This window comes from Ochotona princeps, chromosome 15 (assembly GCF_030435755.1).
Source record: "Ochotona princeps isolate mOchPri1 chromosome 15, mOchPri1.hap1, whole genome shotgun sequence".
NCBI classification, from domain to species: Eukaryota; Metazoa; Chordata; class Mammalia; order Lagomorpha; family Ochotonidae; genus Ochotona; species Ochotona princeps.
The window spans coordinates 44,779,001-44,793,346 of NC_080846.1; the positions used below are offsets into that span (position 1 = coordinate 44,779,001).

Consider the following 14,346-nt stretch of genomic DNA (forward strand, 5'->3'; position numbering starts at 1 on the left):
CTTTTAAAAAAACTATTTGAGTTCATCACAACAGTGTTAGGTTGGATGCATAAACAGAATATAATTAGGCCTTTATGAAGCTAACTTCACACAAACTACAGTAGAATTTCTCAGAATAACCCTATTAGAAGAAGCTAGAAGTTTCTTCCTGGTATCCCATGCTTGTGCAGGGTCTCAAGGCTTTGCGCCGTCCTCCTATGCTTTAACAGGCCACAAACAGGGAGCTGGATGGCAAGTGGAGCAGCTGGGATATGAGCACGTGCCCATAAGGGATCCTGGTGCATCCAAGGAAAGCATTAGCCACTGAGTCACTATGCTGTTCCCAACATTAAAATGATTCTTTAAAAAAAACTTATATTTTGGGCCCGGCGGCCTGGCCTAGCAGCTAAAGTCCTTGCCTTGAACGCGCGGGAATCCCATATAGGCGCCAGTTCTAATCCCGGCAGCTCCACTTCCCATCCAGCTCCCTGCTTGTGGCCTGGGAAAGCAGTCGAGGATGGCCCAAAGCTTTGGGACCGTGCACCCTTGTGGGAGACCTGCAGAAAGAGGTTCCAGGTTCCCGGCTTCTGTTCGGCACAGCACCGGCCATTGTGTTCACTTGGGGAGTGAATCATCGGACAGAAGATCTCTGTCTCTCCTCCTCTCTGTATATCTGACTTTGCAATAAAAATAAATGTATATATATATATATTTTAAAGATTTATTTATTTTTATTACGAAGTCAGATATACAAACAGGAGGAGAGACAGAGAGGAAGATCTTCCCTCAGATGATTCACTCCCCAGGTGACCTCAATAGTTGGTGCTGTGCCAATCTGAAGCCAGGAGCCAGGAGCGTCCTCCAGGTCTTCCATGCAGGTGCAGGGTCCCAAAGCTTTGGGCCGTCCTCGACTGCTTTCCCAGGCCACAAGCAGGGAGCTGGATGGGCAGTGGAGCCACCGGGATTAGTACTGGTGCCCGTTAAGGATCTCAGTGCGTTCAAGGCAAGGACCTTAGCCGCTAGGCTACTGTGCCGGGCCCAACATTAAAATCATTCTTCAGTTCTTACTCACATATATTTTTATACTTATAACTAAGTATTACTTGTTTATCTAGTGTATTTTATAATACAATAGCCAGAAACTTCTAAACAAAGGCTGAGTATTTTTTCTAGGTCATATGTAAAGCTGAGAGAGAAATATGATTATGAAATAGATAAAATTTTTTTTACCATAAACATTTGTGCTCTCCATGGCCCTCAACAATGAATCCATACCTCTTAGGACAATCTTTCCATCATTTCCATAGATGTCACCAAAGCTTATGCTTAATTTTTTTTTAAGTTCAATGGAGGTACAGGGGTACTTCAAACAAGTGAAATTCAGCAATAACTTTAGTTTCTTCTCCATTGTTTCTAACACCCCAAAAATATTACAGGGGCCAAACTGACAGCTCAAGCTACTGCCTGCAAAGTCAGCATCTGTTGTATTCCAGCTGTTGCTCTTCCAACTTAGCTCCTTGCTAATGACCTGGGGAAAGCAGTGGAAGGTGGCCCACGTGTTTACCTCCCTGCTACTCATGTGGGAGATTTGGAAGAAGCTCCTGATTCCTGGCTCTGGCCTGACCCAGCTTGGGCTGTTACAGCATTGGGGAATGAACTAGCAGGTGGAAGATCTCTCCACTCTTGATGTCTCCCTTTTGTTCTTTAATTTTCACTTTCTTTTAAAAAAAGATTTATTTTATTTTTATTGCAAAGTCAGACATACAGAGAACAGGAGAGACAGAGAGGAAAATCTCCCATCCAATGATTCACTCCCTAAGTGGCCTCAACAGCCAGAGCTGCACTGATCCAAAGCCAGGAGCTCCTCCCGGGTCTCCCACGTGGGTGCAGGGTCCCAAGGGTGTGGGTCATCCTCATCTGCTTTCCCAGGCCACAAGCAGGGAGCTGGATGGGAAGCAGGGCTGCCAGAATCAGAACCAGTGCCCATAAAGGATAAGGGATCCTGACGGGTGCAAGGCCAGGACTACCATTAGGCTACCGAACCAAGCCCTAACTTTCACTTTCAAATAAATAAATTTAAAAGTAAATACATAAAAATATGTAAGTCACCTCATACATTGATGTTGTATCTTTTTATAGTAAAAAGGAAATTAAAGGAATAAGATCAGGATAAGTAAAGAAAACCTGGTGAATTCTACTGCTGCACCCGAGGATGAGCTTACTTGCTCAGCATTTTCAAATGGCTTGGTGTGCCCAAGATTCCTCCGGACCCAACGTTTCCCAAGTTAACATCATGAAGAATGTATTGGGGGCTGGTGTTATCACACAGCTAGTTAAGCCTCAGCCTCCAATGCCTTGAGTCCCGATGCTCTGCTTCCCATTCCGTTTCCATCTAAAGTGCCTGAGAACGCAGCAGCGGATCTTCCAAGTGCTTTGGCCCTGCACTCATACGGGAAACCTGGAAGAAACTCCTGGCTCCCCATTTTGGCTTGGCCAAGCACTGACTGTGACAGCCACCTGGGAAATAAACCGGGGAGAGGAAGATTGCCTTTCTCTCCTCCTCTCTGTAATTCCTTCAAATAAATAAAAATAAATGAATCTTGTTTTAAAAAGTGCTATTTGAAGAACATAGACTCATTCTCCAGAAATACAGGAGTACTTCAAAAAAATCCACAATGAATGTTTTGAAAAGTTTATATATAGGTGCAAAAGTCTTTTAAAATTCAGGCATTTTCTTCTCTTAGTAAGCATTTTGCATGAACTCTTTGCAAAGCCCTCAAAATATAGGATTTTAAATTTTCTGTACCAAGGAAAACCTCACTTTTAATTCCATTTTTCATGAATGGAATACCTGGCTAATTTTCCAATACTAACCTTTTATTTAGTCTGTTTTCTGAAGCCTAAAGTTTCTACAAAGGAACTTTGTATCTTCCATATATAAATTTACTCTCTGAAAAAATGTACCTATTATCTCAGTGAATGGCCTGTTTTGAAAAAAATATGCAGAGATTCATTTAGAAGACAGATAAAATATTTAAAAACTTTTCCAATATGAAATTAGCAACCATCTTCCTCCAGTTTCACCAGAGGTCATTTGTAGTAAATTAAGCTACTTATCATGGGTTCTTCTTGCGTTTAAGGCAGCAAGACGTCCAGCGTGCCACGGTCAGGGATTCTGCCCATCCAACATGATATAACCAAGCTGTAGATAACAACTAAGTAGATTCACTATGACAAAACAGCAGTGTCAGGAACACCTCCTGACCACACGCATGGGCCCTGAAGGTTAACCTGAAACTGAAAACTAGAAAACCACAAAACCCAGTGCATTTTTACCAGTTCGACATTCTCTCCTCCAACTCCTTCAGGAGATCCCGGTTGAGCTCATACAGCTGTGGCAGGTAGTATAGGATCTGGTTGAGAATTCGGTCTTCAATCACTGCTTTCCCTAGTTGCCTAGAAGCATGGGCTACCGCATCCCGGAAGTCCTATTAAAATCCAGAGGAGAAAAAGTGACACATACAGAAGCACAGAAACTCGATGAAAAGTTTTCTTCAGTGAATCATCTTCTTCCCTAAAATGAGGTACACTGCACACTGGTATTTGCAGAATTAGAAATTGAATGTACTTGCTTCCTCTTACCCCACACCCTACTCACGTAGATGGAAAACTAACTTAGATAATGTAGCCATTGTGGTGGCTTTACTTGACTTTAAAACAGATTCAGGAAACAGCTGTTTTGACTAGAGGGTAAGATGCCTGCTGGGACACCCACGTGCCATATCTGAGTGCCTGAGAGGCGGCAGAGATGGCTCAGTGACCGGGTTCCTGTCCTACACTCGGGAGGCCTGCAGTGAGCTCACAGTTCTGCTTTCGCCACTGCTGGCTTTGGGAGAGTGAACCAGTCAGAAAATATCAGAACAGATTTGGTACTTCACTTATCTTGCAGTATCATTTTGAACCTCAAATTATATTAATAAGGTCCTAGAAACTATTAAAACTCTGTAAAGTCATTTCAGTTCCATTGTGTAACCACAATACACTTTTTAAAAAAGTCCTTGAAGACATTTTAACTGTTATTCTGTATGTGAAGGCTGCTGTGCTACTCAGAATTTTTTATTTAGTTATTTTTATAATCTGTTTATTTTTATGGATAGGCAAGTTTAGAGAGGAGAGATGGAAAGATATTTCATCCACAGGTTTACCCTCCAAATGGCTGCAGTGATTGGGGCGAGCCGATCCAAAGCCAGGATGTTTTTCTGGGTCTCCCACATGAGTGCAGAGTCCCAAGGCTTTGGGCCATCCCCCACTGCTTTCAATACCAGAAGCAGGGAGCTGGGATGGAAGTGGAGCAGCTGTGACACAAACTGCTCGTGTGGGATGCAGCAGCTTGCACGTCCACTGTCAGAAATCTTTTCCAATAACTACAACATTCCAGGTGAGGCATGTGGAAGGAAGCAATGACTCACCATGAGTCCTGGATCCAGACTCTGGTTCTTACTTTATTATGTTGTCCTCGTGTAGCTTCATTTTCCTCTCCAGTTAAGTGAGTATATTAAACTGTTGTGAGACTCTAATTGCATAGTGCAAGTAAAAGTTTTTGCAACATGTTTGCTTACAGAATCAACCAAAACATGTTATCTTTATAAGTTCTCCCCTCCTTCCAGCCAACCTCATAATAAATCCACCAAAAGTTACACTTTTTGCAAACAAACAAAAATTTCCTCTCATACTACTTTTCATCTACTGCTACCTTGAAACTTTCTAGAGTATGGTTAAATACAGGTGCCATCACCGCACCCTCTCATTCCAGAGGACTTGGAAAGGATAGAATAGGAGACAATTACTTGACCGAATTCCAATGCCTCCCAAGAGTGGGCCTCAAGCCCTAAGTAAAACAGTTTTAGGCCAGTATTATGGTATGGTGGGTAAAGTTGTCGCCTGGAACACTGGGATCCCACATGGGCACTCGTTTGAGCCCCAGCTGCCCCCGTTCTAATCCAGTTGCCAGCTGGCGTGCTTGTGAAGGCAGCAGAGGATGGCCCAGGCCCTGTGCCCTTGTCCCCTTGCTCCCATGAGGAGGCCTGGAAGCAGCACCTGCTCCTGGCTGTGGACTAGTCCAGCTCCCATGATGCGGCCATTTCTGGGGTCAGTCAGCAGGTAGATGACTTCTGTCTCTGATTCTCTCTGTGAACTATACCTTTCAAATAAATACATAAACTTTAAAATTTTTCACAGAGCTGAGGATTCAAAAGATATGTTCCTTCCTTGGCTTTATCATCTTTGGTCATTATTTCCAAAACTTTACCTGCAGGCTTTCACTACGTGCAGCAAGCATACAGAGAAAAACACTGCATTTTCCCAGGATCCTCTTATCCGTGACAGAAACGAATATGTACTACCAAATGTCTCACATTTCCTCAGACAGAACAGCTAAAATATATATAAATGGATTCTTTTATAATGGACAGGTATTTCAGATAAGTTAAAACTTTAAAAATGTTTAAAAACCCTTTATACTCAGTACTAGTGATGACCTTTAACCTTTACTGAGCCATGTCACATCAGCCCAGAGGAACCAACATTTTTACACCAATAACTAAAGAATTAACTTGTATTGCTAATTAGAAATTAGAATCTTTAATTGTATAAACTCCACCCAGAAAAACGCAAAAAGTATTTCCAGAAACCAAAGGATCTGGGCCAAATCCCACCTCCAACAGCTTGCTTCAATCAGCACTCATATTTATTTACCAAGAGAAAATAGACATTTAACACTTACAGTCATTACACTGTCTGCTATCAGAAACAACAGGATCTATTTACATGTTAGCAAAGACTACCTCAGTTGTAAATGTATTCAGCTCACAGCAACGAAACAGCTTCTGCTTTTTTTTTTTTTTTCAATTCAGTTTAGTGATTCCTCTAATTTAGCTGTAAGAACTCCTAGCTCAGCGAAGCAATAAGTCTGGTCCTTTCTGCTAGTAAAGTAAGTGATGACTATTTGTGCTTTGGCAGCAAAATAACTTTTGTTTTCCAGTTGGAAGGTATTTTCACAGCCATGACAGTGACAGTAGATGTTAGCTGCTGAGTAACTTTAGGACCCAGCTTTGCCCAATTCTACATTCCTTGCCTGCCACCACTGCCAAAAAGGAAATGTGTTGATTTACAACACATTTAACAGAGACCAGCAGACCCCACACTGGGATGACTGGTGAGATAGCTACTAAAGATGGGAGGACCCCAGCACAGAGTAGCAAAACAAGACTCTTTTCCAGTACTAGTAGATATTTATAGGTAGTTCAAGATGAGCTAATAGTACCTCAGCAAAAAATACAAATCTAGAAATAAAATAGCATTCACTTAAGGCTACTGGAACTTAGAGCATGTATATGTATAAGATTCATAAAATGACTCTAAGTAAGCACTTGCTGAAAAAGTTGTTGACTTAAACAAGTGAGGTTTCTGAATCTTCTCCTTGGCACATTTGTGCATTTCCTTGTAAAACAGTCTTAGCACAAACCACCCCCACCTCCTAGCTCCTCATCTTTTGGATGAAGTCTAACCGTCCAGACCTTTCTTTAGCAGTGGTCAGTGTTAGCCTGAATCCCCTTTTACCAGCTGTGATCTTAGTCATCTTTTACCCACTGACTCCCGTTTTTCCTTAAGCTATACACTACTCCCTTGCCCATGCTATATTTGAAATTGAACCTATGCACTCTCTCCTGCACTCTACAATCCCACAGCATGGATCCTTGGGCCTACAATGATAGCCATGAATAAAGTTTGTCTAACCTGTTTTAACAGGTGTCATGAAATACTTCTTCTTAAACGCTATACATCAAGACCATCATTGGTTCTTGCGCATTTTTTAAATTCAGCAAAAGGCACTGCTTTTCTTAGGTCAAGGCAATGCACATCAATGGCTCCATTTGGAATGTATAGCTTCCATAACAATACAAAGCAGCCTCTACCCTACTTTCATGACCTCACTTCTTGGGCAACTGTTCTCTGAAAGCAAAGGGTTGTGGCCCCATGACAGATGTAACCAATTCCCACCCTGAAACCACACAGAATCTGCAACTTCTCAGCTCTTCATAAACCTCAACCATTGCCAACACCAGTACTACTGAAAACGAAGCAACATTACCCCCCCTTTTTCATAAAAAAGGATGATTACAACATATGTCTGGTTGTTTTTGTAAATGTTAACAGCCAGAATAACTTGGGAAAGTGTGATGAGCCAGAGGCAAAACTATTTTTAGGAAGAACAATCTAAGTTCACCAACACCTCCTGAACTAAATCAGTTAGGCTGCAGACAACAGACTAGCCCCTGAAAAATTAGATCCAGAATTTATCATTTTACATTAAAAATGCCAAATAATCAGAATAAAAGGAATGAGAAAGAGTGTAAAAAGGTATTGTGGCATAGTGGGTAAAGACCCTGGTTGACACTGGCATCCCACATGGGCAACAGTTCATGTTCTGGGGCTGCTCCACTCCTGATCCACTTTCTTTCTAACGGTTGGGGAAAGCAGTAGAACACAGACCAAGTGTTTGGGATTTTGCCACCCAGAGCTCCTGGCTCCTTCCTGCCTTTGGCCAAGCTGATGCTGGCTGTTTTGGCCTTGTAGGGAGCGAACCAACAGATGGAAGATCAATCTCTTTCTCTTTATCTCTCTCTCCCTAACTCCCTCTCTTTCTATTAAACCTAATTTAAAAATACTTCTTTTTTAAGTTGCAAAGGAATATATATTTTTAGAAAAATGTTAGGCAAGTTGGGCCTGGCGTGATAGTATAGTGGTTAAAGTCCTCGCCTTCAACACGCCTGGATCCCATATGGGCACCAGTTCTAACCCCAGCAGCTCTGCTTCCCATCCAGCTCCCTGCTTGTGGCCAGGGAAAGCAGTCAAGGATGGCCCAAAGCCTTGGGACCCTGCACCTGTGTGGGAGACCCAGAGGAAGCTCCTGGCTCCTGGCTTCAAATTGGCGCAGCACCAGCCATTGTGTTCACTTGGGGAGTGAACCATCGGGGAGAAGATCTTCCTCTCTGTCTCTCCTCCTCTCTGTGTATCTACCTTTCCAATAACAAAATATAATTAAATAAATCTTAAAAAAAAGTTGAGCAAGTTAAAAGTTTTTTAGGAACCAACTAACATAGACCCCAGCCTTTAGACCATGATTCATCAACGATGCCGCATACAAAACGAATCAAAGCAGTAAGTACCGCTTCTCCCTTTCTGGTGGTAATGACCCAACGGTTGTTCAAGCTAGAATCTTTATAATGTGGCTCTGAATGATAAAATACATCATAATATTATTTATTCTTAATAATCCCCCCAAAACCTACACTTAAGAACTAGGTCAATATTAAATTGAACTTAATCACACTGAGGATTTCACATACTAGCCTTCCTTAGCTCTGAGTCCTCCAAGAGAACATTAAAAAAAAATACAAATGAAACCAAGTATGTAAGAACAGTTTGAAGCAATGGAGCATAAAGCAGATGGCCTAATCACTGGATCGGGTTTCATAACTCCAGGGCCAAAGAGGAGTAAGTGACTTAATCACCACTTGTCCAGTCTGGGCTTCTTGACCTGAGGGCATTGCTTAACCACTACCAGTATACAGTGAATTACAAAATCCAAGTGGATATATGGACAGTTAGCGAGCCTGGCATCTAGGGATGTCTGATACACGAATGATACTTTGTTTTGAGGCAAAAGTTGCTGATGAGGTCAAAGAGCTATGACAAATATGCAGACATGAGTGTGAAACTGTGACGTTCTGGAGTGGAAAGTCCCCACACCAACAAATTATTTTTAAAATAAAAATGTGCTTTCAATGAAATTAGTCCTCCCTCTTAATGTGTGCAGCTCTGGTAATATGTATAATCATGAATGAAATACTATATAATACATAACTGAAACTCATCCTTTATCCCAAATTTCCATCCTCCTTTTGACATTATTAAATATCAGAATAACATATCCTAAGTGATCAGCTTCTGGCTTCTTTTTCATATCTGATAGCTTAAAATCTAGAATTGGTCTGGTGTCCAGGGCAACCAAAAATCTTTTGAAAGCAAGGAGATACATTATATCCTACCTAGTAGAGATTTCCAGAAATAATTTTTACGGTCATATAAACAATCACTAAGTGTAAAGGCTCAGACAAACTAGACTCAATTATCAAACTTCACCATTTAGCAATGCATTACATTTGAGAGCATACTCTCTTCATTTAAAAGACAGAAATAATCTCTACTTGAAAGGATTGTTAGGAGGATTATAATAGGTGATCTATGTAACACAGGATTTGGCAAGTCACATAGAAAACACTAAGACTAAATGACAACTAAATGACAAAAAGACTAAATGACAAAAACACTAAGACTAAAAGACTAAATGACAGACTAAATGACAATCACATGGTTCACAAGATTTGTCACAATGACAAATGGTTCACAAGACTGAAAAGACGAGTGTATTCAGTAGACTATGATGAGCTGATTTTAGTATAGGAAAAATGGGAGAACTACAAAAGATTTTATTTCTTTTAAAATGTGCCTTTAAATATTTTATTGATGAGGCAAGAGAGAACTGAGAGAGAAAAATACTTCCATCTACTATTTTACTTCCAAATGCATGCAAAAACTGGGGCTGGCCGATAAACCAAGAGCCAGGAACTTTATCTGGTTCTCGTACTTCCATGGGTGGTGGAGACACAAACACTGGAGTGATCACCTGCTGCTTAAGCCCATCTCCAGGATAGAAATTAACAAGAAGCTAGAATGAAAAAGACACTCCAGTATGGAATGTGAGTTCCCAAAGGGTATCTTATCCACTATGCTGAACTCCTGCCCCAACTGTGCTATCAGTTTAGAAAAGCTAATTACAGAAAAGAAGAACAAGAGACAGGGAAAAGCTAATTACAAAAGGGAATTACCAATATAGCCCAAATTTAATGTGAGAAAACATTCCCAGGGGAAGTTTTCTCCATATGAGTGCTTAGTATTAAGGCATTTTACAAGAAAATGTTTCTAAAAGTTGGGAATGTTTTACCCATGAATTAGGCTTCCATGTTTCCAATGGATCAAGAATAGAGCACAAGGGTAATACTGCTAAATGTGAATCTCCTGGAACTGTACCCACTTCCCATGTTCAGACATATTTATTAAAAGGAAGCCCAATAATAATTATACTCTTCACAGAGACAAAAATGGGAATGTACTTTGAATCTTACAATTCTTAGCAATCAAGTTTAACTCATCATTTTTATAATTATACCACATAGGTAAATTTTCACTTCAATTTCTTTATCATTGTTTCCTCTACTCTGTTCCTCTCTTGTTAAATCTTGACAGTTTGCTAAAATATAGTTAGAATGAATAACACTAGAGCATTTTAACTGCCAATATTTAATTAAACTTGTGAAAGCTTGCAAGTACAAAGCAGAGCATGAAAAAGTGAATATACAGTTAAGACAAATCATAACTGTTCCAACAAGTCTGTTCAAGTTGACAATTACAAGAATTAAAAATAAGACTTTAAACAGTTATGATTGTCTGTTTCTGGGGGCTTAGTCAGATATAAAAAAAAAACACAATTGGAAAAATGATAACATATTTTAGTCCAAATTTCTACTGACAGGAAGCATGCAAATGGCCAAGAAAACATATTGGCCAAGAAGATATATTATCTCCCTTTAAAACTTTTATCCTGAAGATACAAAGTTTGAAGACTTCACATATAAAAGCTCTATTTTTTTTAATCATCTGGGTATATGTACTTATATAGGAAACACATGTATTAAAAATATACATATGTGCATATATTGAATGTATTAGTTTAAAAATAGACATATATTAGAAAGCACAGATATGTAATTCATTTAATTAGTTATGCTGAAAACTTTTTGGGTTGGGAAAAATACAAAAGATACTAGTCTTAAACCTCAAGAATATATTAGTAGATACTTACAATATGCAGAAGTTTTAATACATCCACAAACCTGTAGAAAATAGCAATGAAAAAATGTTTAAAACATGCAATGGGCGGTGGGGCAGAACCATCAGATTATAAAATTAGATACCTACACTTTCTCTGAGCTCATAATCTCCTTGGCAATATGATGAACTTTACTTTTCATTCCAGTATCTTCAGCCTATGCATAAGAAAACATTAAGAAAGTATGACACTCACAAAGGATAATGAAGATCAGCTATGACCAAGGCAAACACGAATGTTAATCTTGATACTTACAGATTGCATATTACACACAATTAACACTATATATTTTCTCAAATGACAAATGTAGGAAAGATGAAGGATAAGCTGATTTCAAGTGTATAACAGCGGGAAGCTAAACTCAAACCAGCAGCTAGAAATCCATTAATTTACAGCCATGCGAGTGTGGGAGTCTTTACTACCACTCTACATTTATGCAGTATGTTAACTGGACATTGGAGACCAGCACTGTGGCACATTTTGGTTAGCATCCCAGGAGCACCAATTCAAGTCCTGACTGATCTACTTCCAAATCAGTTTCCTACTAATGTGATTAGAAAGGCAGACTAAGATGGTATAATTACATGGGTCCCTGCCATTCACTTGGAAAATCTATACAGTTATAATCTTCGGGTTTTGGCCAGACTCAGATATAGTTCTGTGGCCCTTTGGGAACTGAACCAGAGAATGGAAGATTCTTTAGCTCTGCCTTTCAAATCAATAAATACAACCTTTTCTAAATTAATTTTTTTACTGTAATCATTTTTGTGCTCAAAAGAAACTAGGTAAGGGGAAATGTTTGTTTTTAGAAAACTATATTGAGACCCATTAGATAATAAGCAGTTTTTGAAGCTATGACAGTGAATGAGATCAAACAGATGGGGTAGGGTCCAGCGCCGTGGCCTAGGGGCTAAAGTACTCGCCTTGAACGTGCCAGGATCCCATATGGGCCGGTTCTAATCCCGGTGGCTCCACTGCCCATCCAGCCCCCTGCTCGTGTCCTGGGAAAGCAGTCAAGGATGGCCCAAGGCCTTGGGACCCTGCACCTGCGTGGGAGACCTGGAGGAAGTTCCTGGTTCCCGGCTGTGAATTGGCGTAGCACCAGCTGTTGTGGTCACTTGGGGAGTGAATCATCGGACAGAGGATCTTCCTCTCTGTCTCTCCTCCTCTCTGTATATCTAACTTTGCAATACAAATAAAATAATCTTTAAAAACAAACAAACAAACAAAAAAAAACAGATGGGGTATATAAAGTGAGCACTGGAAAAACAGAACACCTACATGAAATGGATTTCCCAAAATTTAAAGTTGATTATTCTATGGAAATCAGTATGGAGAAGATTCAGACAACTCAAAATCAACATACCGTATGATCCAGCAATAGCACTCCTAGGAATATATCCACAACACTTGTTTTATGAGAAACCAACATGCACTCCTATGTTCATAGCAGCACAATCAGTAATTGCAAAAACATGGAAGCAGCCAAAATGCCCATCAGCAGACGATTGGATAAGAAAGCTATGGTTCATCTACTCCATGGAATACTACTCAGCTATTAAAAAAAACAAAATGCAGTTCTTTGTGGCCAAATGGGCCAAACTGGAAACCATAATGCTAAGGGAAATGAGCCAATCACAAAAGGTTAAATACCACATGTTTGCCTTAATTTAAGATGATATGATGTTATGTATAACATGTTATGTTATGTATGTTATATGTTGTGTATAAACTAAAATTGAAATGTCAATGAGGTGGTCACAGAAGGTGGTTAAGAACTCGCATTTACTTTTAACATATTGGTTACTCATTACTATGTCAATTAATTCCACAATGATGTAAATTTGTGCTGATGGTATGTTGGAGCTTTTAATTGACTGGGATGATACTCTGCTGGCTCTGTCTTCAGGCCAGAGAGGGTATACCTAAGAAGCCGTTGAACTTGACTGGACAATAAGATGCTGGACTCTGTGTTTGGTATATGCTTGTAATGGGGGAATCTCAACTGAACTTGAACTGTGGTTATGCAACAAGGTGGAGGAATCCACCATGGTGGGAGGGTTTGGGGAGGGGTGGGGAGAACCCAAGTACCTATGAAACTGTGTCACATAATACAATGTAATTAATGAATTAAAAATAATAAATAATTAAAAAATTTAAAAAAATAAAGTTGATTATTAACAGAGTTTAGTAGAGTTTCCCATGATTTTTAAAACAAGTTTATTTTTATTGTAAAGTCAGATATATAGAGAGGAAGATCTTCAGTCCAATGATTCACTACCCAAGTGACCACAATGGCTGGAGCTGAGCCAATCTGAAACCAGGAGCTAGGAGTTTCTTCTGGGTTTCCCATGTGGGTGCAGGGTCCCGAGGCTCAACTGCTTTCTCAGGCCACAAGCAGGGAGCTGGATGGAAAGCAGGGCCGCTGGGATCAGAACTGGTGCCTATATGGGATCCTGGTGCATTCAAGGTGAGGGTTTTAGCCACTAGGCCACTGCACCAGGCCTCGTTTCTCACTATTTAACCTAAGATTTACTATATTACATGATGAATCACCAGGTAGATATTTAATTTCAGATTCCCAGTTAACTATCATGGAAACTGACATTGTAGTTTGAGAGGGACTAGAAAAGGAAATTAAAGAAATTGCTGTAATCTTCATGCTGTGCATAGGGAGAGCAAGCCACATATAAAAGTAATTATAAATATGGATACTGTGAATATAACATACTGATACTGTAAAGAACAGCAAGATTAGAAATCGGCAAGGGTGAGGAAACCAGGAAAGGCTTTTCAAAAGATCAAGCAGCTGATGCACTTCACTCTTAGAACAATCTATCAAGTGCCTGCTGACTAGTGTTGACAGAAGCTGTCCTAGCCTCAAGAGCTCTCCAGTATCCTATACCCTCTACCCCCACCTAAGTGCACGGCTGGGCTCTCTGAAGTTCCCTTAGTAGACTGAATATAGTTCTTCCAAAAGAAATGCAACAATGGACTTTTGGCTTTTGGAGTACCTCCAGGGCAGTTGGCAAGAAGTGGTTCACAAATGTCACAACAAAAATGTGATTATTTTAAACTCCCTCCCTAAAATTATTAACTTTGGTTAATGAAGAGTAACTTACAGAAGAGTAAAGGAGTGTCACCTATTTATACTACCTACACCATCCATGCTCTCAGGATTGCCACGGGAGAGATTGTACAGCAAGACAACCTTTGTTCTTGGTGCAATTCTGTTGTTCACTATCTTGTAACCTGTTGTCATCTACCCCCAAGCCCAGAAAAACTTTATCCCAGGATAGCTCTTGTACTTTGGACCCATTCACTCTCGATTTGGATTTTTAGGGCAAAGAATGGAT

The 14,346-nt window shown here is 40.1% G+C and overlaps 1 protein-coding gene across 2 annotated transcripts in view; it reads right to left on the minus strand.

The window, feature by feature from the left end:
* The window catches only part of FGD6 (FYVE, RhoGEF and PH domain containing 6), a 122,347-nt gene that overhangs the window by 48,807 nt on the left and 59,194 nt on the right, over positions 1-14,346 (minus strand). For both annotated transcript variants that reach the window (XM_058673254.1, XM_058673253.1), the window contains exons 4-6: positions 11,080-11,147; positions 10,964-10,994; positions 3,316-3,467 (exon numbers count right to left, since the gene is read on the minus strand). In XM_058673254.1, coding sequence (XP_058529237.1) covers positions 3,316-3,467; positions 10,964-10,994; positions 11,080-11,147 — 251 coding nt within the window. The remainder of the gene's footprint in view (positions 1-3,315; positions 3,468-10,963; positions 10,995-11,079; positions 11,148-14,346) is intronic.